Here is a 25,657-nt window from a genome sequence, read left to right on the forward strand (position 1 = left end):
CTTTTAAGGCTTGATGCACTGTGCTACCCCTTCTCAGTACCTAAAAAAACGGTCTAATTTATAAAAGCCCTTTACTTCTTAGTTGATTCTTGATCTTTGAGATCAAGAAAACCCTAGACTATTGCTTAATTATTCAATTCTTTGTCAGCAAAATCAGATGCTGCACCCAGATTGTAGGGGGGAGGATAGCAAAACAGAAAATGTAGTGATGCAGTAGTGATGAAGAAGCCAACATCTTTCACAACAGAAATTTCATTACTAATGGTTCACAAAGCCTGGTGGTCAGTTTTAGCCATGTCCCAGATATCCAGGAGACTGGGACAAAACTGGGCATTCTCAGTTACACTCTGTTCAGAAAGTAGGTAATTACCCAAATAGCTGAATGTCTAATAAGCTCCATTTATCGCGCACATTTGGCCTCCTGACTTCTGGGAAAACAAGCACCAACAAGTTCACACCACATGGTGGCTTCTCACACCGACATTTTACACAGAGTATCTACAATTTTAAAACACAAAACAGGATGCCAGATGAAGGTTTCTCTTTCTTTCCTAAAACATTAATTTAATCTCCAAAAACTACACTTGCCTGCAGCCTCCAAACAGCAAGCCTACATTGAAACAGAGCATTGAAACTGAATCTGGCTCAAGATTTGGAACCCTTGGAGGCATTAAGGCAGCAATGAATTGCTTTATATCATTAGAAAACAAGACTATCTACTTTCCCAGGGAATATGAAGCATTCTGTTTGCAACTGGTACTTCACAAGACACTGAGCCAAAGCACTACCCCAGTGAATCTTGCATATGCAATACAGCCCATTTTAAACTTTCTAAATTATTATCAAAAACTTGATTATTTTCTTTTCTCTGATGGCACATCTAAAGGCAGATTTTTACCCACCTAATTCTCCATCAAGTCTTCCAGATTTTTGGGAAGTTGTTGGTATGTAAAATTTGCTTTCCGGTTGTTGCTCTCCAGTTTTGTTGAAGCCCAGATCAATAGAGAGACATCCATTATCTAACTTCCAACCTGTGAATAAGCTGTAGTACACTCACTTGATGGACTCCTACCAGGACAGCATGCTGTCAGGCACACCATGTCCTGCAGTGCTGCAACTGCTGCTGAATGATTGTCCACAGTGTCCTGTGGATAGTGCCCTGTGCTAGATTAACACCTCAGCCTCAAACAGGTAAGGACAGGTTTGAATTTAAACCCTTGGTTTAGGACAGAAGTGAGAAGTACTTCAATGGAAGCCTGAAAGGAGTAAGTATTCCTCAATTCTTCTGTCACTCTTTATACAAACCATGGGCTGTTTTCAGTCCAGTCCTATAAAGAACAGGCACTAAATATCTTGGACAGGCCTTAAGAAATCTTAGCATTATGTTCATGTAAAAGCAGTGCTAATGTGGGCTGGTGATCCTAGTTGTCAAGCTACCTTTTAATCTTAACTCCTCTAATGGGCTTTTGCATGTTAAAGAGTAGAAAACAATAGTTAAATTAACATAAGGTTAACAGTGTAAGTATTTGGTTTGCAAAACATATGTAAAAACTGCAAACATTACATGCTCTGCTTAGACTTGGGAATGTTAACAAGAAAAAATACATCCAAAAGAACTTTAGAAATAAGAATCAAAAGTAGGAATCTGACTGTATGAATAATAGACAGAGTACCTGAGTGCTTTTTGGTATTTTGTTCACTTCATGCAGTCTTTTTCACAAGTTCAAGCCGAACAAAAAAAACAACAACAACAAAAAAGTGGAATGCAGCTACTGAAGCAACCCTGTACTTCTCATGAAGGACACAATGACAGGAAACACAAACAGGCAACCACAGCATCCCTCTGGGTCTGCATAACTAGAAGTGAAAATTTCCTTGCATTCCAGAATAAAATTTGGCTGGTTGCGTTTATTTATGTCAATGGAATCTTTAATGAGCCATACTCTCCAAAGAAACACTCTCAACTATTAAAAGAAAAGTTGCACTCATTTAAAAAGTCTTATATTGTTGAAATAGAACTGCTTAACATTTAAAATATATTTTCTAATTTTAGATATATCATACAAATCTCAAACATCTATTAAAAAACAATATACTCTCCATTTTCTTATTCAGGTTTTGTGACATCTTTTCCTATAATTTCAGCTACAAAGAGAAAATGAGTGACAGGTTTCATAATATCAAATCCTGAAAAGGAGGTGTTAATTGGTATTTAAGAATTGCAGTCCAGAGCATTCAAAAGTCCTATTTGTTATCTACTCATTTAGAAGCAAGAGAATTTCTATCTAGCACCAGTGGATTTGAATAGCATATGCATCATAGCTATCAACAAAGGCCACTCTATATAATGGACATAATATCTGTGTAGTTTACATGGCATTAAATATATCTGTTGATAGTCACATACTATATTAATAAAAATTATTTTAGAAAGAAAAAGTAGAAAGAAAAAAGTTAAATCTTAGTAGATGATCATTAGGAAAGATTGCCAACAACAAACAGCATCCACAATGCTTTACCAATCCTGTTTTGCTTCCTTTTCAAAGGAAATTAAATTTAAAAATCCTTTAACTGGACTCCAAGATGCAAATAGTACTAATGAAGAACATAAGGAATCTGCAATTGCATGAGATAGCAGGGGGGCATAATAACATCATAACTCTCCCAGGTGTAATACTTGCAGTATCCTAAAGCAGCAACACTGTGCTGGACTGTGAGCAAGCAGACGCCATGTGCATCATCCCTGACATAGTGGTTTGCTGGGTCCAGTATCTAGTTACTCTTGTGCTGATCCTGCTTGGGTTCCTGCAGCTCAATAGCCTTCACCATTCCCAGATCAGCAGCCAGGTTGGGACAAAACATCACACTCAATGTTTCATGAAATTTCTCATGCTCACTTCTCATGCACTGTTGGCTTTTTTGCCTGACCATGCATCATGAGAAGCAGCAGATTGGTAAAGGAACATAAAATAATAATTTTAAAGTGCCAAGATGTCCTGAAGCTTTCACAACTTCACAGCAGTCCACGATGGCCAGAGGGCACAAGTGAGTGAGGTTGACAAAAGCTACCCTTGGGGGAGGCCAGGTCCCTTCTCGGTCTCTTCCTGCAGTCAATGGAAAGAGCAGAGTCTGACTTAGGTACACTGTGTTGCCACTGCATGAACTTTTTCCCTTTGTGTAAAGCCCTCCTCAGCTAAAACAGGCCCTGGTGAAAACTGTCCCCAGCCTCATGCCCAGAGTGGGCTCCACAGCATGCAAGGTGGGATTCCCACACCTGGCTCCCCACTGCCCTGAGACAGAGACACACACAATTTGGCTACCTTAGGTATAAAAAGGGCACAGTGTCCTAGCACAAGAAAACAGTTTATACCCTGAAGCACTACCTACTTTATTACCCTGATTGCAAGGAGATACCATGGCTCGATTGTAAAAAAATGGTAATACGGAACAGCATTGAGTCACCACCCATAACCATCATTCCCGGGCTTATCTCATTCTTGAGTAAACAAGTGATTTTCTTTCATCAATAAAGTATGAATCAAGGTATATCCAGTGCTGAAATTGCATGTCCTTTGCTTGAATTTTCTTTTGGAACAGGAAGGCATGGAACATCCCCTCCTGCCTATCTCTAGCAAGTAATTTCAATGGGAGTAAGAAACGCTGAGCGAGCTTATCCGGTACATCTGGTATGCCTGCAAGCCATGCTGGCAGTTTTGCTGAAAAATGTGCAGAAGAACCTTCCCCTGTTGGAATGTAAATCTTCATTTTTATAAAAGCATAACGAGTTTTGAAGGGGTAGCAGAAAGTGATTTACAGAAATGCCAACTTTGCATTACATATCTATGCGACATTCAGGATTCCCACCGTACTGCAGGATAGATAGCATGGTTGTATCTGCCTTACTTTGTGATTCCAAGCTAAATCCTAGCAAGGAAGGTTCCCGTTTAAATGTTATTTCCCAAAGTAATTTACAATTTTTCCAGGGAAATAGGGACTTGGGTGACTGGTTATAGTATTTCCAGAGTCCACCTGCATTACCAAACCTAGACCAGGCCCTGGCTTTCCACAGAGATTGTGCTGTTAATGGGCTGAATTTTGTTCTAAAACTTGCTAGAGTTATTGAAGGGAGGAAGCTGTTTCCAGGTGTAGTCCTCTAGAAGGTTAGAGGCCTTACTATCCTGCTCTTACTATCCAGCCTAAATGTGACATGGTTACTTTTGGGTTTTTTTATTTTCTTTAAATAGGAGAAAGATGGTACTAGGCTAACCAATATATTCTTAGAAAGAATTCAGTATCTTATCACAACCTTTATTTTTTAAACTAAGTAGCACTTCATGCCATCTCTCATATGACATGCTTTATACTACCTCTGCACTTGTTGCAGATTAATTAATCTTTTTCAGAGAAACGTGGCAGCAGCTGTGTTGCAGATGTGTATTCACCCACGCCTTCTACAATGGAGCTTCCACTTTCTGCTGGAAATACCTTGTCTGTTGTATGCTATGACCACAAACACCTTCTTCATGGGTTCATCCCGTGGTCAATTCACAGTAACAGTCACGCAGTCCTCTCCATCTGAGTCATCTCTTGTCTCCCTTAGACAAATTCCTCGTTAAGCCTGAAGTGTACACACTGAAATTCTGTTCTAATCAAACACCTCTTCCACTTATCTGTCAGAGTCAGAAAGCTTTTAATAAATGATAAGTCTTACATGTTAGCTATGCCCCTTCATCTTTAGATTTCAAGAGCCTGCTGACTTCATATGCTAATGCGCTTCATGAAAATATTGCCAGCACTGGTCTTAAAATTGACCCTTGAGAAACTCATTGTTAAATGCTTCTTGACTAATTTCTTTCTCTTCCTCTGCCATTTCCCATTGGTCAGTTCTTTCCCACCTTTCATGTCATCTGTTAAATGCTGTCTTCCTTTGCTCCATTAGTATTTTCCAATATAGGGGTGTATCAACCACTTTGCTAAGGAACAAATGAGATTTATCACATTTTTTATTTTGGAAAATCCATTATCTTATTTAGGGGAAGCTATCAGGTTATTCTGGCACCATGTCCACCTTGTAAACCCAGGCTCCTTTCATTTTGTTTTATGCTTAACTAGAAAGAAACATTTAGTCATTCTTTCTCCATTGGTAATTTTACCATGTGTAGAAATACAGAAGAAAGTTGAGGGAGATCACATCCACTTCCATCTTGGGCATGTTGATAAGCTTATAGATAGAAAACACAAGTACATATATGTGTATGTGTTTATGAGTGTTTGTGTTACATATACACATGGGCAACACATACACATACACATACACATACACGTAAATATTTGTACACAACCACTTCCAAGCTGCACTGAGCTTTTTAAGGAAATACAACCATTTTCACTTGTCCGTACAATAAGGATTAATTAATAATCATCAATTTTAAGACTTGCAGATATTTTCCTCCTTTTCCACTTCTTCTGGAGCCAGCTGACAGCCACTGAGACAAGCCCAGTGTGCAGGATGGTTTTACCCAGCACTCAAACCGTTTCCTGCTGATATGACAAAGTTCAAGTGCAATCTAGTTGTTGGATAATTGCGATGATGAAGTTGGTCCATTAGTATAAAAAGCTGTTTTAACAGTCACAGTGAACAGAAAATGTCCATTCGCCATCTATTTTAAATATGAGGGCCTGGTTCCTAATGAAAGAAAGGTCAACACATGACAAGTGTCTCATTAACAAGTGCCTGTCTTGTTATTCCTTCTTGTCTGACATGGTAGCACACACTTAATGTAATACAACAAGTTAGTGTGAGAGGAGGTGGAGGAAGAGAAGTGCAGTGCCACTCTGTAAGGTAGCTGTCCAGATGGATGATCCTCTCCCCCACACATAGAGGATATGTAGAGGATGTGTAGAGGAGATGTACCACAGCAGTGGGGCAGCCTTTCCTAAGGTCTTTGAGCAGCTGGAATCACCTGCCTCTAGGCATACAACTGACTTACCATCTGACATGACACACTTCAAGAAAGACAGAAGAATGAAAAACAGGTTTCCAAAACTTGCATTCCTAGCTGTAACAGGGAGACATAATATTCCCAGATGCCTCTGAATTGTATATAGTTTAATGACAATATGGTGTCACTGTGACCAGAGACCACCAGCTTACAAGGATTGAGCTCTTACTCCCTGTAAATAACTGTAAATTCAAAGTTCAAAACAGTCTTACAAAAAATTCTTTTGAGATGAAAAGCAAGAAATGTGTAGCTTTGAAAGGGTGAAGGGGTAGTTTTGCTTGCCACTGCATATAACTAGTTCCAACCAACAGCAAAATTGTGCTAGTGCATTAGGAGATGGCCAAGATGAAAATACAGTACCAATTACTTTGAAAACTGAGCTGTTGATGAAAGGCAAAAAAGTAAAGGTGCATTGATTCTGATAACTTCTCCCTAGCCACATGCACACACCTACTCACACACTTTTAGTCTGAATCAGTAAGAAGCTGCTGACTGTCACTGGTCTAAGGCCTTCACGTGGAGCATGGAGGATGCGCGTTTTGGGTTAAATGCACCCTTCTGTAAATAACATAATACAAGTACTGCATAAGACTCCCTCACAATAAGGGTCACCTAGGTCTTAAAAATTAATCAGCCTCATGTCCGAGCTCCAGGCTCAGGGTACCAACATCATTGCTAAAACAATGCTGGAAAATATGATTTCACTGAGCCTGGATCTTGCATATTTTTAAAATTCTTCTATAAAATTCAGTGTTTCTATGAGTGGCACAGGGACAGGCATAGATATTTTCCAACCAGACAGGAACATCCTGGTCACCAGACACTGGATGGGACAGGCAGGTTTCTGACTTCTTACACAGCTGATCTCTTTGTCCACTGATGATTTGTGTGAGTTCTTCTTCATTTTGACAAACTAAGGAATGACAAATTTTGTGCTGGTTTGGATGACAAGAACCCACTCTGTCATCAAGGCCAGTCTCCAGCTAAAGTGGGCATCAAACAGTAATACCTGTAATACAAGTAATACCTGTTCTGAGTTACCAAAACTCACAATTTAAAGGCTAAGCTCCACCCCTAATAATGTGACCAGTCTTGCCAAAATCCATTCCTTTCTATCCCAAAAGTATAACTGCTTTTTCTACTTCTTTCAAGTGTTTATTCTTCCACTACCACAACACCGGAGTGCTTTTACAATAAAATCCACTGCAAAAGTGAAGCTTCTCCTGATCTCTGATTCTTCTGGTCTCACTCAGAATTCTTTCCTTTGAGATGTGGGCTCAGATAGTAGATAGAGTTTGAAAGGATTTTTCTTAAATTTAGTGGATGAATTTCTTGCTTTTTATATTCTCAAGTGATTCTCTTCACACCCCTGCAATCCAATCACCTGCATTTTTTATCTGACGTTGTGTTTTAAAGCAAAACTACTAAATTTGTGTATATGTAAACAACAGCAAATGAAACTCAGTAGCAAAAGCCACATTCAAGGAGTTGGTTGGAAAAAAATAACCAAACAAATTCTTTAAGTACATGAAATGGGGCAGGCATTTGAAGTAGGCGATAAAAATCATTTTGTATTTGAAAGGCTGTGGTTTAATCCTCTTTTTGTAGGAGGCTGAAAAAAATACTAGTCATGTTGTTGATGTAGGAGCAAAAAAACAATGCCAGGAAGCGCAAACATCAATTCTGGTAACTATCAGCCAAAGCAAAATTATACTTGTACGGAAATCTGGGAACCATGTCTATTTAAGTGACAGACAACTGAGGCACTTCTGCACATTTCCCACACAGGAACTAATGAATTACCTATTTACCCAATCAGCTCCAGGCTTTATGTGGACTAATGAAAATGCTAACAAACACATTAGTGCACAATCTAAAAAAAGAAATCAGGAGACTATCAGCCTGATGGAAAATAGCTTATTATTATTGAAGAAAATACAAATATTTTTGTATCAATTATTTCCCATAATGAAATGAGACTGAGAAAACAAACTAGGTTACGAAGAAAAACTCCAAATGGCGAAGGTGGGGATCATGGGAGAGTGGGTTAGGTATCCTGTTTGGAAAAGTCTGAATCCTTTTAGGGCTTGCTCTCCACACTCTGCATGGGTTTCGGCCCAATAAAGAGAGACAAGCGAGTGGGTGGTGTCTCCAACCCTTGCCCGGACAATCAATGCATTGTTGGGTTTCATTTTCACTCATATGGTGTGCTGTGTAGCTCACAGCTCTGATTCATTATTGCTACAGGATTTTGCTCAGGAACCTGAGAGGTTCCCACTTCCAAAGGGATGGGACCTGATGTGGAGCAGCTGGCCATCCTCGCTTGCAAATTAAAACCTTTTTACTTTGTGTATGTAGTGCTCTTCCCCTCCACTGGGGAAAACACCATAGAGCTTAGAGCAAGAAAAATTAGCAAAATAACAACAGGATTATTTTATGTTGTCTTGAAAACATTTTGACATTCTAATTACTGCCTCGAATTTAGAATTACAATTTTTAAAATACATTTCAATCTCTGGACTATTAAGTATCTAACATTAAACATATTGACCTATATTTCTCACCCACTGCCATCAAGATTATAGCTGATTCAGTAGTTAGACCTTTGTCTTATCTTTTTAATCCATTCATTTCACTAAAACATTGCTTTCTCATCCTGACAATCTACTTATGTATTTGATTTTCTTGAAGCTAAGGATAATCTGTTTAGATTAATACTAAATTCATCACAATCTTAAATGTTTCCTAGAAAGTTAGATGTATGCTATACACAAAAGTAGACCTGCCACACCTGAGGAGCACTCACGTAGGCTTGGGCTCATGTGGAGCCTTTAGCTCTTCTCTGTTTACCAACAACCCAAACTGGGTTTGATTGATCTCAAATCCATCCTGGGATTCTGATGAAATGGCAAGTATTGTACCAAGTCTTGGCTACAGCGCCACTTTGCAGACACTATTTAAAAAAAAATAACTGGAGAAAAATAAAACCCCAAATCATATAATATTCTTATTTTCTTCTGGAAGGACTTTACTGGTATGACTTTTATTAGCTGCTAACAAAAAAAAAAGTTAAGCAGGTTTGACACAGGTTTAAATTGTGTGTTACTTAGAGCATGTAAAATGTGACTTCTGTCAAGATACTACTGGAGACTTACTCTGAGAATATACTGAAATTTTATTTGTGTCACTTCCTGTTGATCTTATTGGAGCTTATTGTGCAATCTGGATTCTTATAGTGAAGAAGGCAGCCAATATCAAACAAAGCTAGAAAAGGTGTAAGATTTTCTGTAAACAGAAACTGAAATTAGGTGAGATAAACCAAGACCAACCAGAAACATTCTGAGAAGGAAAGAAGTACAAAGGTATTCTTCAAGGTATGATAATCCATGAAGGCCAAAACCAATCCAGACATACACTGTTATTTGGTGTTTGGACTTTTTTATTGCCTTATTTATGGTAGGAGTTACTTATCTATAAAGCACTGACTGTTTGGCAGCACCATTTCAAAAACACTATCAAAACCCCATGTCAGCAATGCCAAGAAATGGCAATGAATGATTGTCCCAGGGTGTCAAGAGGACAGCCAAAAGCACACAAAAGCTCCAAAATCTTATACTGACTTTTTTTCTGTGGTCTCACCCAGTCTGCTAACCTCTCTGAGATACTTTTCATCCATTCACTCAGACGTGAATCAGAAGAGTACAGAGGCTAAGGGCAGTGTGAGGGGAAATCATCCTGTAAGTTGAAAACATGTCCCAGCTGGTCATGAGCTCTCATTTATCCTGGGGAAGGGACTCAGCCAGGGACTGCACTGTCTGTCCCCACGGACAACAAAATGCTTCATCCTCCCTCAGTCCAGGAGCTCACACAGCAGCTCAGGGAGAAATTTGGGATGGAAGTCCTGTTAAAGCCAGATCACCATCACCTGCTGACAGGGAGATCAACTGGAAAGCAAAATAAAATCATGCACAGAGTCATGGGGAAAATGTACTAGTTTACCAGCAGGGTAACCATCAGAGCTGCTCTCTGTTCATTTTTGTGGTGAAAAGGTTATAATTTAAGCACACTTGACAGGTACACACAACCAAGTGGAAAGCTTTTATTCAGTAAATACTTATTTTTAGTCACATAAGAAGGTTGACTTTACTGTAGGCATTGCACTGCATAAACAGTGTCTGTTTAAACTGTGTTGGAGACACAACAGTGAAGAAAAAGGTCTAAAAATGAAAAAAACCAACAGTTGCCAGCAGCAAAAGGGCATAAACATGGGGAAAAATATATATAATTATTATTTCTTGTTCCATGGAGGCTACTACAAGTTACTTGCAGTAATTAAAACCAACTCTGAACTCCACAGTGTTGACAACAGGATGAGATGTTGCTTTTCAGGCAGAGGTAGAATTAATTATGCTGTGCTAGATTGCCTTTATTGACTTGTGCCATGTTGTCTGGGATGACCCTGTTGGAGCAGGGAGGTTAGATGACAGCCAGGGGCACACTGCACTAGACCTGAGCTCATTCAAACACATGGAATTTCAGGACAAGAAAGATAACTGCAGTGCTTTTCCTGCTCCCAGGTACCCATTTTGTGATCCTGTATTTCTGTGACTTCTGCTTTTTACTCTGACTAGTAAAAAAGACATCACAAAAAAAAAAAAATCCCCAAAGCGTTGCCTTTATTTCAGCATCTGAAAAAAAAAAAAAAAAAAAAAACTAACAAACAAACAAAAACCCCAAAAAACCAAAACCAAAACAACAAAAAAAAAAAACAAACCAACACCAACCCCCAAAAACACAAACAAACAAAAAACCCAAAAAGGTAAGTAAAATTTATTGAAATTACTGAAATCTAGCCCTAATCTATAGAGTCACTTTACAGGGCATCTGTGTATGTGGAAGGGAGCAAAACTAATTAAACAGAACAGGTCAGGCTGGAGGGGACCACAAGCAGGATCATCCTAGAGCACTCGGCACAGGATTGCGTCCAGACGGTTCCCAAATATCTTGAATGAGGGAGACTCCACAGCCTCTCTGGGCAATCTGTTCCAGTGCACGGTGGTCCTGCACAGCACAGAAGTTCTTGCTCATGCTCAGCTGGAACTTCCTGTGCAGCAGTTTCTGCCTGCATCAGTTGTCTCATGTCCTACTGCTTGGCACCACCGAGAAGAGCCTGGAAACATCCTCTCGGCACCCCTGCTTTAGATATTTATAAATGTGAAAAATGTGCATTTTATGATTGGCTTTTTGCAAATATTAAAATTAATATTATATGTGCTGTTTTAGAAAGTAATGCTGTATTGATTCTCTTAAGTAGTGCGTTAAATATAGTTTTAAGTTATAAAAAATATTGAAATAGAAACTATGCTATGTAGGATACTTTTTTTAAAGAAAGGACTTGCAGCAAGATAGCAGCCACAGGACACCTAAATCTTTCAGAGAAAAAGAATTTATTGCCCTCTTATCAGAAGAAACGAACTTCTTCCCGCCTCAAAGGCGCTGTTAGGATTCAGAGGAAGAAGTTGACGGTAACCAGACAGAATCCTGTATTTGAATGGAATTTATGCATCATGTGTGAAGTGTACGAATATGCAACAGGCTGTTGTTCTTGAGGGTTAATCCTTTGTTACCGGGTGTCCTTTTTCGGGCTCGTGCTGCCCAGAAAAAGTACCCAGACGTCCTCTTTGTCTCTATTGTCTCATATTGTCCTAATTCAAACTGTCCAATTTTTTATTACTCTAATTGTATTACTATTTTTATAACCATTTTATTAATATTAAACTTTTAAAATTAAAAAAAAAAACCAAAAAAAACCCCAAGTGATTGGCGTTTTTCACAATAAACATTAATGAGGGCCCCTCTCTGCTCAAGGCTGAGCAGGCTCTGTGCATTTTCTACAGAGCTGAATCTCGGTTAATTAATTTTTTTATATCAATATTTTTGTTATTTACTCTTGTTCTACGTTCCCACGTTACATTCGGGAAAGGAGGAAACTCTTCCGGCCCCCTCCCGGCGCGGAGCTCCCGCCCCGTCGGGCGGCGCCAAGGGCGGAGGCGGCGCCTCGCTCCGACCCCGACACGCCAAGATGGCGGCGCCCGCGGCCCGGCGGGGGAGCTGAGGGAGGGCGCGCGCAGGTAACGGTCCCCCCGCCCGGCCCCGCCTCACGCCCCCCGCCCGCCGGAGCCGCGCTAATCCCGCTCCGCGGCTTCCCAAAGCCTCCTCCTCTGGGCTCCTTGCCCGCGCCCAGCCGGCTCTCCCGGCGGTCCTGTACCCACGGAGTTCCCCCCTCCTCCAGCCTCCCTCTGTCACCGCTCCCCCGCTCGCTCTGTCCCGCCTGCTCCCCGTGCAAGCTTCTCCAGCGGCGGGACACGCCCCCATCGCCCCGGGGCTGAGTGAAGTGTGCTGGGCCTCATTAGTCAGTTTCTAGGACTTTTAATTCAGTCTGCCCCCTGCTTACTGCATCTTTCCAAACGTTTTCTGTGCCAGGGAGGTTTACATTGGGTATTAGGAAAAGGTTCTTCCCCCAGAGGGTGGTTGGGCGCTGAACAGGCTCCCCAGGGAATTGGTCACGGCACCAAGCCTGACAGAGCTCCAGAAGGGCTTGGACAATGCTCCTGAGCACATGGTGTGACTCTTGGAGTGGCCTGTGCAGGGCCAGGGGGTGGAGTCAGCGATCCTTGTGCATCCCTTGTAGCTCAGGACATTCTGTGATTTATTTCTCTATCAGACCAGCCCCTTCCTCCTTGCTTGGCACACCTGCCTGAATAAGACAGTTTCAGGCTCCTAACGTGCTCCTTGAAAGACTCACACAGCACTGGGCTGGAGTGCCCTTAAGTGGGGCAGGGAGAGGCACTCTCCTTGTCCTAGTCCCATGCACACAAGCCTGGAAAGGAAAACCAGATTAGTGCTGTGTCTTTTGGATTTGATTATCGTCTGTTCCATGCATCCTGGCTTGGCCCAACACATGGCTGGCTGACCATTGCATCTTGTGCATGATGGTACCTGAGAGCAGCAAGGACGCAGCAGTTCTCTTTCTCATCCTGAAATTCCATGTGTTTGAATGAGCTAAGCGCTAGTGCTGTGTGTCCGGGGCTGTGGCTGTTTCCTCACTCCCACCCCCTGCTCTGACCCCTGCTTGGGTGACCTGTAGGGCCTGAGGTCACCCAAATGTGCCCTCTCAAGCATGACGTTGGCTGGTGGGCTTCCCTTGAGCTGTGCACAGGCAGGGGATCTGTGTTCTTTCTGTCTCAGAATCACAGAATCAATTAAGTTGGAAAAGACCTCTGAGATCATGGAGTCCAAGCCACGACCAAACTCCACCCTGTCAACCAGACCTTGGCACTGAGTGTTGTGTCCAGTCTTACCTTAAACACTTCGAGGGATGGTGACTCCACCACCTCCTTGGCTAGCCCATCCCAATATCTAATCACCCCTTCTGGGAGGAAATTCTTCCTAATGTCCAACATAAACTTCCCCATGTGCAGCTTGAGACTGTGTTCCCTCATTCACTAGTCTCCCTTCAGTGAAGTATTGTACACACATGTAGCTCCTGAGCTTTAAAATACTTGCTTTGTAAATCAGCCGTGCTGAAATTGGCTTGATAAGGAAGCAGTCCTTTCTGTTGTAAAATAAATCAATAGAAATGAGACATGAGTAATAAGGAAATAATTAGTAAAAATAAGCAAAAATCTTTGAAGTACTGAAATGCTAATTTTGAGATGAGTGTGATGTTATAGAGGGGAGGAAGTTGGAGTCTCCTGAATGACTCATGTGCGCCTGCCCTGGGAATCCTGAGTAGAGTCCTGGATTTGTTTTTATTACAAATGAGAGAGATTATGGAGGGTAGCAACAAGAAATCCAAAGCACTGATGTGGCATAAGTGAAGAAGTGTTTATAAGACCCTGCTTGGTAAGTAAGAGAGAAAAGGAGTAATTCTATGGATAGGTAATGAGACAGGCAGTGAGGGTTTGTGTGTGCATGTATGGTGAATATTAAAGGAAGCATTACTCCCACTAGCTTGCTGGGGATCTAATTTAGGTGCTATAGCAATTATTTCTGCTGGTAATGTTTCTACCTTATGGGAAATGCATAAGTAAAATCTTTTCTTATACAGAGTTTCTCTACCCTGAGATTTTACTGATGTAACTCTGCAAGGAAAATTCTGAACTGACTGAAACAGCTAGTTTGGTACAAGTGTATTGGGCAAAATTAAAAATAAAAAAAGAACACCAAAGCACAAAAACCAACCATAGAGGGTAGAAAATACTGATGTAAAAATGCCATTAAAAAAAAAAAGGCAGTCAAGATGAGGAGGAAATCTCAGAGTAGAGGTTCTTTTAATGCCATATTTCCTACTGTAGGAAGTAAAATCAGCAAATATCTTGTTGAGACTGATCCCAAATATGGGAACTGTTAAATCTTTCTCCCATCTGAGTAGCTTTACTCTCTCTGAAGCATTTGAGGAGTTAACCAGATTTTAGTTGAAAAAGAAAGCCTTAGCAAAATAGTTGGTTTAGAATATCTGGTTGAAATCTACTAATTATAGTCATCCTCCCCCATCTCTTTTCAGTGATGACAAATTCAGTATTTTTACAGTATAATTTCATCCAACTTCCTTTTCTCTCTGTTTCATTCTGAATTTTTACTAACACCCTGTTAGCCATCTTCTATTCAGGCAATGGAGCTTCTGGAACCTTCAATTGACTGATTATGCCTTTATGGGAGACTGAATGCAAGAGTTTTATTTTATTAGATAAGACATCTAACACAATGGTTTTGTTCTGTGTGAGGCCACAGTTAGTTCTCTTGACTAAGAAATACATGCTTTTATAATTCAAAAATAAAATTCAAAATAGAGTGCAAGTTCCATGAAAAGCAGCTGAGTAGACTAAGTCAAGCTGAAATAATTTAATAGCTACTGCTTTTCAGTATAATCATAATAATCATTGAGTTCTTGTTATGTATTGTGGCATGAAATACATATTTTTGTCTTTTCAGGTACCATAACCTTAAGAATGCAGTCGGTTTATCAAAGAGTTGGCCCTTGTTCCTCCTGTTTAAAGAGACAACTAAATGGCTTCCTGGGATTAATTAAATGGCAGAGAAGACTGGTTCCTGCTTGTGTGAGAACGATTTACAGTGAGACGGGCAAATGGGAAAAAAACTATGGGTTGGAGACAAGGAAACGAGTTGAAAATTGGTGGTTCCCAAGAATAAAGGAACAGTTCTGCAGAATTTCAGAAACTGATGTAAGCAATATGAGAAATGTGGAGATTACATGTTTATATTTTTGTTTTCTTAGAATGAAATTAATTGAAACTTACTTAGTACAGATAGCTTATAATTATTAGATGAGCATTACATTTCTGGGGAAAATACTTTCATGTAGATTATTAAAAGCCATTAATGAAATAAGTAAACAAAAATAGTTTTTAAAATACTGAGGAAAAATACAGTAATAGGCAAAGTATAATCTTGTATATTTAGGAGGGGTTTAAGTAATCAATTCTTTCTTTGCATATTATACAATATTTGGCACTTAATTATTTAAAGTATTAAAAGAAACATCTAATCGTAACTTTTGTAAACAATTTTCTCAAGGTTCTGTTCCCCACGTTATGACAAATCTATTACACTACACCCTGTGACTCACTAAAATCCGTGTTAAAGAAAAAAGATTTTTTAATATTTTCTGGTTTACAGTCTCATAGGAATAGTAAGTGACTTGAAGAAAAAAGTTTTCCCATGCAATAAAAGATCTTGAAAACAGCTGTATCGCAGTCTCTGACTCTTTTTGCCTTCACAATTAATGTGTCACAATAGATAAAAAACACTTCTATGGCTCTTGATGTTTTTTTGCTCATCTCCCTTAAAATTTGCCTTTGACAAAAAAAAATAATTCTATCAAAATGTTGAAGAGAGAAAAGAGCTTGCTTTTTCTGGGGAAGAAAACTGAGATGAAGTGGTGTACATGTATACCTGTAGCAGGGAAAGCATTCATTTAGACTTGTGCCTTTTATATACATATGTACATAGGAGTCATATGTAGCATACATATGCTAAGTTCTAAATTGTATTTTTAATGATATTTTTGTTTTATCCTTACAGTTGAAGTAGATTTAATAACATAATAAGAGGCAAATAGTTTGTAGTGCTGCTGTGAAGTACTCAAATTATTTCTGATTTGCTGTGATTGAATGAAAGTGGTAGAGAAATATTATTTGACAAATGCTAATAGAGTTTTATTCAGAACAGTAAAAGCTGATTTTTTAAAATTTTTTTTAATATTTTATTTTATTAACAAGAAAAATAATATAAGAACCTAGCAAGTATCAGTGGCACTTGATACTATCAATGTATCAGTGATGAATTCAGTGGTAATCAAGATGTATTAGGAATAATGGATGTGCAAGAGGATTTGTGATTTCTTTGTAACTTTTGTCATTTTAATTAAACCTAAGTAAATGAAATTTTTCATTTCTTTTCATTATGCAAAACCTTGCTTGTAAGATGTGTTCGGATCTGAGCATACATAGTGAAACTGAACAGTTTCCCTTTAGCAGATGTTCGTGCAATTGCAAATGATGCAGTCACTCTGGGAGTTACTGCAGTTCAGATGACAAAAAGCAACTGGCCAGGAGTGAGCTCTGTGTTTGTTGTAGATGCAAAGTAAAACATTAATTATTTAAACTGTTATGAGAGTAATTTAATCTGCTATGTTTTCATGTTTTTGTTGGGGCAGACTAAGAACACATAGATAATCAGTTGCAGATGCTACAGTTAAGCTCCAGTTCTGTCAATATAGCTTTTTTTGAGTAAAAGTGAATTAATTTTCATAACATTTAAGTGCAATAGAAATATCAGTATAAACTGATGAGATGGCAGCAAAGTCTGGTAAAACACCTCCATTTACAGTCCCAAAGAATTTGATCCAATGAACTTTGTCAGTGCTCACTTGGATCAGTTCCAGCAGAACCGTGTTTCTCTTCATGGTGTTGTGTAGTAGTTTATAATGTGCACGTGTATTTGTTCAAGTGAAATGCTAACTCATGTAGTTACTAGTTTCTACAAATTTCTTTCTAGAAATCGAGACCAAAATTTTATGTGCTTTCTATGTTCCCATATCCTTCTGGGAAGCTTCACATGGGCCATGTTCGTGTCTACACCATCAGTGATGCAGTAGCTCGGTTCCAGAAAATGAGAGGGATGCAGGTAAGAATAGATCAGTGGTAGGACTGGGTTGGGGTTTTTTATGTTTTAATGTCATAATTGATCAGGAAATTAGTATTTTCCAAAATCCATGAAAGTGGAATATGTGGTACAAATGTGTAGATAATGACCTGTGAAGCTTTGAATATTGAAATTTGAGAGTTTTATTAAAGCCGGTGGTGTTCAGAACTCACTGTCGGTAGGAGTGGTTAGAAGCTACCTCAGATGATAACAGCTGGTGCTGTATGAGGTGCCTGAGTCTACTGATGTGTGGCGCAGTGTCACTGAGACCTCTGGGCTACACAGTTTGTGTGAGAGGAGGCTGACAGCCCTCCTGCCAGCTGGGTGGGACCAGGGGGGAGGAAAAGATGTACCTGGCAAGAGAAAATAGATACCACCAAAACCAACTGCTTTCACCTCTTCTGCTCCTGAGAACCAGTTCGTGTCACTTGTTAGATGCAGAGGGACAACCTCTGTGCCTGCTGGGAGAGAAACCTCTTTTTTTTTGTGACTGCTGCAAGTCAGAGGAAGAGGATCATGCCACATGTTAAATCATGTGTGTAGCTGAAAGTTTCTGTTCTGTAGCATCTGACCCTTGGCTTGCCCATTTCAGCCTTGCTCATATATATGAAATGTCTTCTGAAGGTGCAGGCCTATGAGGTAGGCTAAGTGCAACTTTCTCGCTACATCTGCAAGAAGAAATCTCATTTTTCCTTCCACATTTCTCTGTTTCCCTGTTTCCCCCACGCCTGCCATAATTTCTCCTCACTCCCTTCTGTCTCTCCATTAGGTTGAAGGGGTAGCCGAGAGCCTTGTCCCTGCAATCTGCAGTGGGATCTTGGCTGGCATTCTGCACTAAAGGCTGGCAAGGTAGAATATGAAGGATGTAAGGAAGGTGTAGGAGAACTGTGGCCTGAGTGACAGCCATATTACAGAGGAAAGACATTTGGTAGAGGGAAAATGTGAAGAAGCTGGGAAAACAGTAGGAAGGAGGAACATGGAAAGAGAAGGGAACAAAAAGAGGAAAATAGTATAGGCAAGATCTAGGATAACAGGAAGGAATCTCTCTATTGTACAAGAGAGAAGGAGCAGCTGAAGAATATAGGTATCAACCTCAAAAGAGTACAAAGAAGATGAAATTGAGAAAGAAATGTTAGTTGCTGGTTGTGGTACTAAGTGCAATTTCCTTGCTACAAGTGCTGAAGAAGTGTAGCATTTCCTGGATTTTTCACCATCCCTGAGACTCTGATAGGTATTGTCACTGCATTATTCAGTGTGCTGCCTTTCCACATACTATGTGTTTTTTGCCAGTGATGAACATACCATGCACTGAATACTTGCTGCTGCTTTACAGATATACATTCGTAGGCTTTAAAAATTGCAGGGAAAAGAAATAAATGCCTTAGACTTTAAATGAGAAGAAGCCCCAGTGTCTCTAGTTGTAAATTTTTGAATACAAGGTAAGTAAGCACCTTTAATAGAAACATTTGGAGAAAAGTAAAAAGATAGTATAATTCCAATGAAATGCAAGAGTCACCATGCAAACAAGTTTTTATTTCCACATTTGCCTATATTTTTTCTAGAAAAGTTTTTCCAGAATTTTCAAGTTTTTACATCTTACATTTCAGCTTATTTTTATATTTCATGTAAAAATTACTTTGAAGAAGTGCCTGTAGAACATGCTGGATTTCTAAAAATACTCATATCTTCTGTTATGTTAACCAGTTTGAACATCTATTTTTGACTAAAGGTGGGCAGCCAAAGAATTTAACTTTCATTTACGATTAAGAGACATTAAATATCTCTCAGATGATTTTCTGGGTATGTCAGATTAATAGACATTGTGTTATTGATGTGCATTAACTTGCTGGAACTTACATTTTTACCTTAAAGAACTTTTCCTTTATTACCCATGCTAATTTCTCCATCACTTAGAATTAGAGTCTGTATAATTGATTTTTTCTTTGCAATTAATTTATCAGCCTCTAAAACTTCTGTCTGCCCTTTTCATGGTTGTACAATCTGTCAAAGATTATTATGATGTTGAAGATACTGTGATGATTGTAGGCTAAGACGTGGTTATATCATAGAACTTTATATATTCCCTAGAAAAATTAATTTGTCCCTGTATTCAAGGATATACTGGAATTCTTCAGTATATATAAAGAAAGCATGCTTTAGAAACAGAACTGTTAGTATGCATAATTTTGAAGTTATTCCATTGATCTTCTGTTTCTTTCTCAAAATTCTGCTGTAATATTCTATGTTTGAAAGCCTAGGGACTGCTAATTTTTCTCTAATCAAAAATCTGAGAAGTGAATCAATTTCAGTCATTTAGTGCAGGGTTAGGGTAAGATTTTTGAGCAGCAATGTTGTTTAAACTTTGCATCCATCATTTTCAAATTAAAAGTATAAGGCAATGAGAAATGATGGACTGTTGCAAATGAAAATTATAGGCAAAACCATTCAGATTTACAGTTCCCAGGGAAAGCTTCAGACTACAATGTATATTTGTTACTTAATAAACAGTGAGGGGAAACGTCTATCATCTGTATGTAGTTGACAAGAATATATGATTGAGTAAGAGATTAATTTATATTTAACAAGGTGGAGATATTTTTCATAAAGAATGCCTTAATGAGAAAACAATAAATGAGTTACATATTGATTTAATCTGAGCAGGCAAGAATTGTAATATTTTGTAATATTTTAGTGACGATAGGCTAGAATACATTTACAAAGGGATTATTTTGAATGCCATTGTGTAATTTCTTCATATTGGAAGTATTTTGAAATTTTAACAGGAAAGTTTTTAATCATTTGGATTCTGTTGTGGTTTTGGTTTTCTAAAATGTAACATTATTATTCAAATTTTTTTCCGCTCCATAAGTTCTGATTTTGTTTCAGTTAAAATATTCTACAGAAGTAATGCACACTGAACTCTACAGATATTTCCCAGAAACCTGTACTGCACCAGCACTTTAAGTTGAAAATAAAATATCTATTGCTCTTTTCCCCACCTTGTTTCTGAAAGAAATACTGCTTCAATGTAAAACTGTGGATGAAAGCATTGTAAAGCATTGTCTTGTTCCAGCACTCAAGGACCTGTAGGCAGTGCATGGGAAGCAAGCTGTCATGCACTTGGATTGGGTTGCTGGATAAATGATTTGTAGAGTACATGTGTTTGAAGATAACTTGTTTACATTTTGATTTCTGAAGATGAAGTTTGAAGTCTCTGCCTGGGAAATGTAAACCATATAGATTGCTTAGCATGACTGCACTGAGCTGGTCTTTCCAGAATGTGTTAAGGGTGACATGTTTCTTAAGTGTAATTAAAATGGTTTTTATATATGGAGTGTTCTACATCTTATTACAAACGTGTTTATTATAAAATGCTATGAAAAAGTAATGTACATATTTTAAATTACAAATTTATAGTTATTAATAAATCAATCCAGAACTATGATGTGTAGTTTCTGGTTGTGTTTACTCTATGAATTTACATGCACACTGTGAATGCAAATGTAGGAGTTTTGCATTCACAAAGAAGTGATTTCCTATTCATTATTTAAGATGGCTGTGTAGAAATGATAGAGATATTCATGGTGTTTTTTACTATGGCATATTTCCAGTGTGCTATTGCTCTGGGAAAAATATTTACCATTACTTTATCGTGCTATCATTAGCATGTCTTTGATAAATTCCGAAGTGGATAATTTGTGCCTCTCAGAGGACTGAGAATAACTCCCTTAGTGATCAGTAAACAGAGTGATTCAGTTCAATAGTTCTTGTGATATCTTCGTAATGAAACGGGTACCAAAGCCAGGCAGTCACGTGTGAGAGTTGTACATAACTGAGAATAGTCCTTTCTGTAATCAAATCAGGGTGAAATTCCTGCATGCTAGAATCACACTATACTAATTATTTCTTAATTTACACTTAAACTGGGATGGATGGGATTAGAATATAGTCAGTGATATTTCTGCAATACCCCTAGATGACTTGAAGAGCGTTTTCTTTTTATCCATAACATATCTTCTTTTAATTGGATGTGTTTTCATTTATTATTTTCCCTTTTAGCAGTGAATCTTAATACTCTTGAAATTGCAAAAGTGAATGGTATTGAAGCCAGACAGGCAAGTTTAATTAAAACTCTATAATTAATCATCAGTAGGACAAATTATTTCCATACAGATCTGTTTTCTGATCATCACTAGCTGCTATTCTCCACTTTTTTTTTGTGAGGCTTTTGTGTCCTTTTGTCAGGTTATTTCATGTGGTATAAATCAAGTAGCAAATATTACAAGTATTGTGTGTGAATTGAATCTTATTTAATTTCAGTTTTCCCACAACCTGTACTGAAGGTGTTAATGAGCTCACTCTATTTCGTTTTGAAAGAAAAAGAGAAAATGAGATATAATTTTAAATATAATTATGTTAGACAAGAATGTGTGAGATTAAGGAGGCAAAAGATAACTTTGTTCTCAAAATGTGTATGGTACTCTGTGGATGTTGAGTAATTTCTCATATCTTATATTCTATGAGAATAAAAATAAATGGGCATTTTATGTTTCGATGGAAATCTGTATGGTTTGATTATTAGAGAGTACCTTTTCTAATATGCAGGACTATGTTGCAGAGAAGCATCAAAATAGTCCTTTTTAGAATGTACACACTGGTCAAAAATTCCTTATTTTTATCTTTTTTGAGGTGTGCCTTATCGGCTTGGGGTAGTTGTCTGTTTATTTGTTTGTTTGTTTGATGGTAATTTTTACCTGTTGTGCAATGATGTCTGTTACCTGTAATGGTTAAAGGAGTATCTAGGCTTCACACAAGGGGAGGTCTTGTATTTAAAGTGTGCTGTAATACGCCATTTTACATCAGATTTTCAACAAGTTCAGCCACTGTGGGCAGCCAATGGAAGGAGCAGCCATCCTTTCCATTGCCCTCTCCAACTGCAAGTCCTTGCTGTCTCATGTGTCTGTGATTGCACAATTGCAAGATCCATGATGGAGCTAGGGGTGTCTTCTGGCAGCTGGAACTTGTAATCATGGATTGCCTGTTTTGTCAGCCTTTTTTGGTTAGTTCATGTCGAGTGTGTCATGGGGCTGCAAGCAGAGATAGGAGCGTAGACTTTGCCGTATCAATTCAAACCACTAATTTGTCAGCAAGCCTCTTAATTTTTGTTTCTGGTCATCTTCTTTTATTACACATTCTCTGAATGAAATATATTTCTTTGCAGCCTTTCTGACACTGAGTCTACCATCTTTCTTAAAATTTAGAATGCATTGATCTGAGTGTAAGAACAGTATGTCAGCTCCCTGGTCATAGTTCTGAGACATACTGAGTACATCAGGAGAGCAAACATGTTTGTGTCCTTACAAAGAACGAGGAAAATTCACTGAATCACCAGCCCTGGTGATGCTGATGGAGGCTTAGAGCTGAGTGTTATGAGATCATTGTCAGCTCTGTGTTATATAGTACACTGATCTCACCTACTGATGTCAGTGTGATGAGCTGATTGTTACAGCAGTGAACAGATGAGAATGCTCTGAGAGGAAGAGCTGAGATCTCAGCATTGAATCAGGGGAGTTTCTGTGTCTTCCTCCCCTTGGTCCCACAGTGACATGAAGAGCTCTAGCCATCGCTAACAACAGATGTTTGACCATGCTGTGGAATGATTCTTAAAAATGCTTCAAGCCAGAGTCTTTTGGGATCTAAAATGTTTCAAGATGCATCTGGTTTTATTTTTAATAATTTGTTCCTAAAAAGACCATTCAGTGTGGTAGTTACTGAGCACTTTGTTCCCCACATGCTGTTTAATCACTTCCTTGTAACATTTATGCTCCTGTGCACACCGTGTGGTAGAAAATGCCGGTCTTTCATAGTTGATCCTGCCTGGTCATGTGAGCTTCTGAGAATCTGAAGTTGTGCCATGTGTGTTCAAGACTAACCTGGGAGTTTCCAGCACGAGTTCACCTGTCCACTTCATTGTGAGGATAAACCCACAGCTGCCTTTGGTGATAGACATTGTAAAATGGCTGAAACTACACCCTGCCTTGTTTTACCTGGTGTAGGCACCCTTAGACTTAGGCAGCCTGCTGTTTAACATGATACAGTCATTACTTGTTTTTCTTTCTCCTTGAGGCTTAGAGAAAATATTGTATACCTAGAGAAGTGATGTTTGGAAGAATGGTCACTGCAGTGAGCAGAATGGATCCCTCAGTTGCATAAGGTTTAGAGGTTGCTGTTGAAGGCAATCAAGTCAGCATTCAAGAAAGTGGATGACTTGTTTCTCTTCTGCTCATCTGTGCTGGTAGAGAGAGCAGCCATGTTTTCTGCTAGTTAGACCAGTGACCAACCCATCAAAGAGCTACAAGGAATAGCCCTTTGATCTTCAAAACTACTTTCTATTTTTTCTTCATATTTTTAATTTTTTTGAACAGTCGAACTGTTCCTTTTTCCTTTGTGCCAACTTTTGACATGTTAGTTGCATATTTTCTTCTCCTCTTCCATTTCTCTTCGGATTTTTATGTTGAATAACTAGAGTTAAGATGTAATATCAAATGCTGCATGGAGACTGTGGCATTTTTGCTGCAGATTACAGCCAGAAGGAGCTGACCTGTTGCTTAGACAAATGCATTTCACAAATCTTTCAAATCCATTCATGGTAGAGAAGTAAAAGAGACAATAAACTTGAAATCATTTTCTAAACCACTGTGCATGTTACATTCATCTCTATAGCAACTACATAAATAGATCTATCCTGGAGGCTAATTTGAGGATATTTTTAATGTCTCTTTAAATTCAGTTTTCTGATTGAAACTTGAATTAGCATACTTCTTCAGACCTTTAGCTTGAGGAATGCTATTGGTCGTTAAATTGAACTTTTGAATGTGAAGAGTGGATATGGTATTTTTTGATAAATGCTAGAATTTGGAGGATCTGTGAGCACAGGTTGCTCCTTCCAGTGCTGATGGTACAGGGTTAAAATGTCTGCACATGAGCTGTCTGGAGCACCCATCAGCCCTTTTGGGGGAGTCTGTAGCTTTAGTGAAGTTGTTTTTCCCACATCCTTTTGCTCAGGAGCATGAGAAATGAGATTGTGCCTTGCGTTTGTCTGCCTGTCTGTATCCAGGAGATCATCAGAAGCCAAATTTTACAAAAATTTCCCGAGAGTGATTCTTTCTAATCTCAATTAATGTGCATCAACTTGTAATAAGACAAGGCATTTGTAAGAATGTAAAGGCAGGACATTAGTCTAGGACATTTAAATAGAGAAAACATGTATTATACATGGGAAAAAAATCTGCTTTTTTCCATCACATCTGTCCAGAGGTAGGTTGTCAGCAATACTAGTGGTCAAAAAGAACTGAGCTGCATAAATTGATATTTTAAAATGTCCATTAAAATTCTATTGATATTTATAGCTTATGTAAAGCTTAACTTCTTTTTTTTCATACCAATAGTTTTGATTGGTGGGTGGATGGTCAGGGAGGGGAAGGGCTGGGCAGAGGTGTGTGCTTCAGTGGGGTGTTAAGAAGTGGCTTAAGCTCCAACTGACATTTTCCATGTAAACTTCCCCCTCTATATGTGAGGGAATAGGCAGTTAAGACTCATAATTTCTGATACCATGGTGTGAGGAGCAATAGTTTGTCTGATAGTTAGGGAGAGTTTGTAACACGGAATAGCATTCCAATTTCTGTTAGATTTAGACACCAAAATTGTGCTGTGCATGGGCCCTTATTGGGCTGGCTTGGATCATGGATAATCACAGGTTAATACCTTTGGTTTTGTTGTTGCACCAGTAGAGTAATGATAGACAGCAGGTTTAGTTTTAGATCAGTACTGAAAATGAGAATGCTGAAGAGTCACATCTATTAAATCCTGTTGCTTTTACACTGTGTTGGTGCCTAGGGCATCTTTATAAACACGTCTATAAAATATTTGTTATGAAATATTACATTAAGTCAGAAGATTGGAAAGTGGTGGCAAAGAAGAATAAAAATAATTCAAAGCAGTGACAAAAGTAGCTCTTATGCTTCTAAAATGAGGTGATTTTTCACATGGAGATGCATTATGAGATTAATATGGCTGGGATTGCTCTTTTATGGCTTGTTTGCTTACATGCCACTAAGAAACATGTTCTTTATATAAATAGATATTTTAAGGGGTAAAAATTTTGATTTCTTACAACTTGTAAAATGTTAGTCATGTTTTGCTATTGTTAAACTTGTGTAATTTTAATAATGATTATTGAATTTATAGCACATTTGTAGGTTAAGAAATAGAATTGGCTTTATCAGGTATCCAATACATATGTGTTTAATGACAGCATCTTAAGTACTGGCCTTTCTTTCATGGATTATTAAAGAGGTTTTTTGAAAACTTACTGAATTTCTAGATTATTTTTCTAAATAACATGCATGTTAACTGAAGAATACATCTCT

General features: G+C 38.6%; 1 protein-coding gene across 1 annotated transcript in view; it reads left to right on the plus strand.

Annotated features, from left to right (window-relative positions):
• The first annotated feature begins 12,056 nt into the window (after positions 1-12,056).
• The window catches only part of LARS2 (leucyl-tRNA synthetase 2, mitochondrial), an 82,819-nt gene continuing 69,218 nt past the window's right edge, over positions 12,057-25,657 (plus strand). Inside the window, exons 1-3 of the mRNA XM_030943528.1 lie at positions 12,057-12,133; positions 14,997-15,247; positions 17,082-17,210. Coding sequence (XP_030799388.1) covers positions 15,014-15,247; positions 17,082-17,210 — 363 coding nt within the window. The 5' untranslated portion in view covers positions 12,057-12,133; positions 14,997-15,013. The remainder of the gene's footprint in view (positions 12,134-14,996; positions 15,248-17,081; positions 17,211-25,657) is intronic.

This window comes from Camarhynchus parvulus, chromosome 2, assembly GCF_901933205.1.
Source record: "Camarhynchus parvulus chromosome 2, STF_HiC, whole genome shotgun sequence".
NCBI classification, from domain to species: domain Eukaryota; kingdom Metazoa; phylum Chordata; class Aves; order Passeriformes; family Thraupidae; genus Camarhynchus; species Camarhynchus parvulus.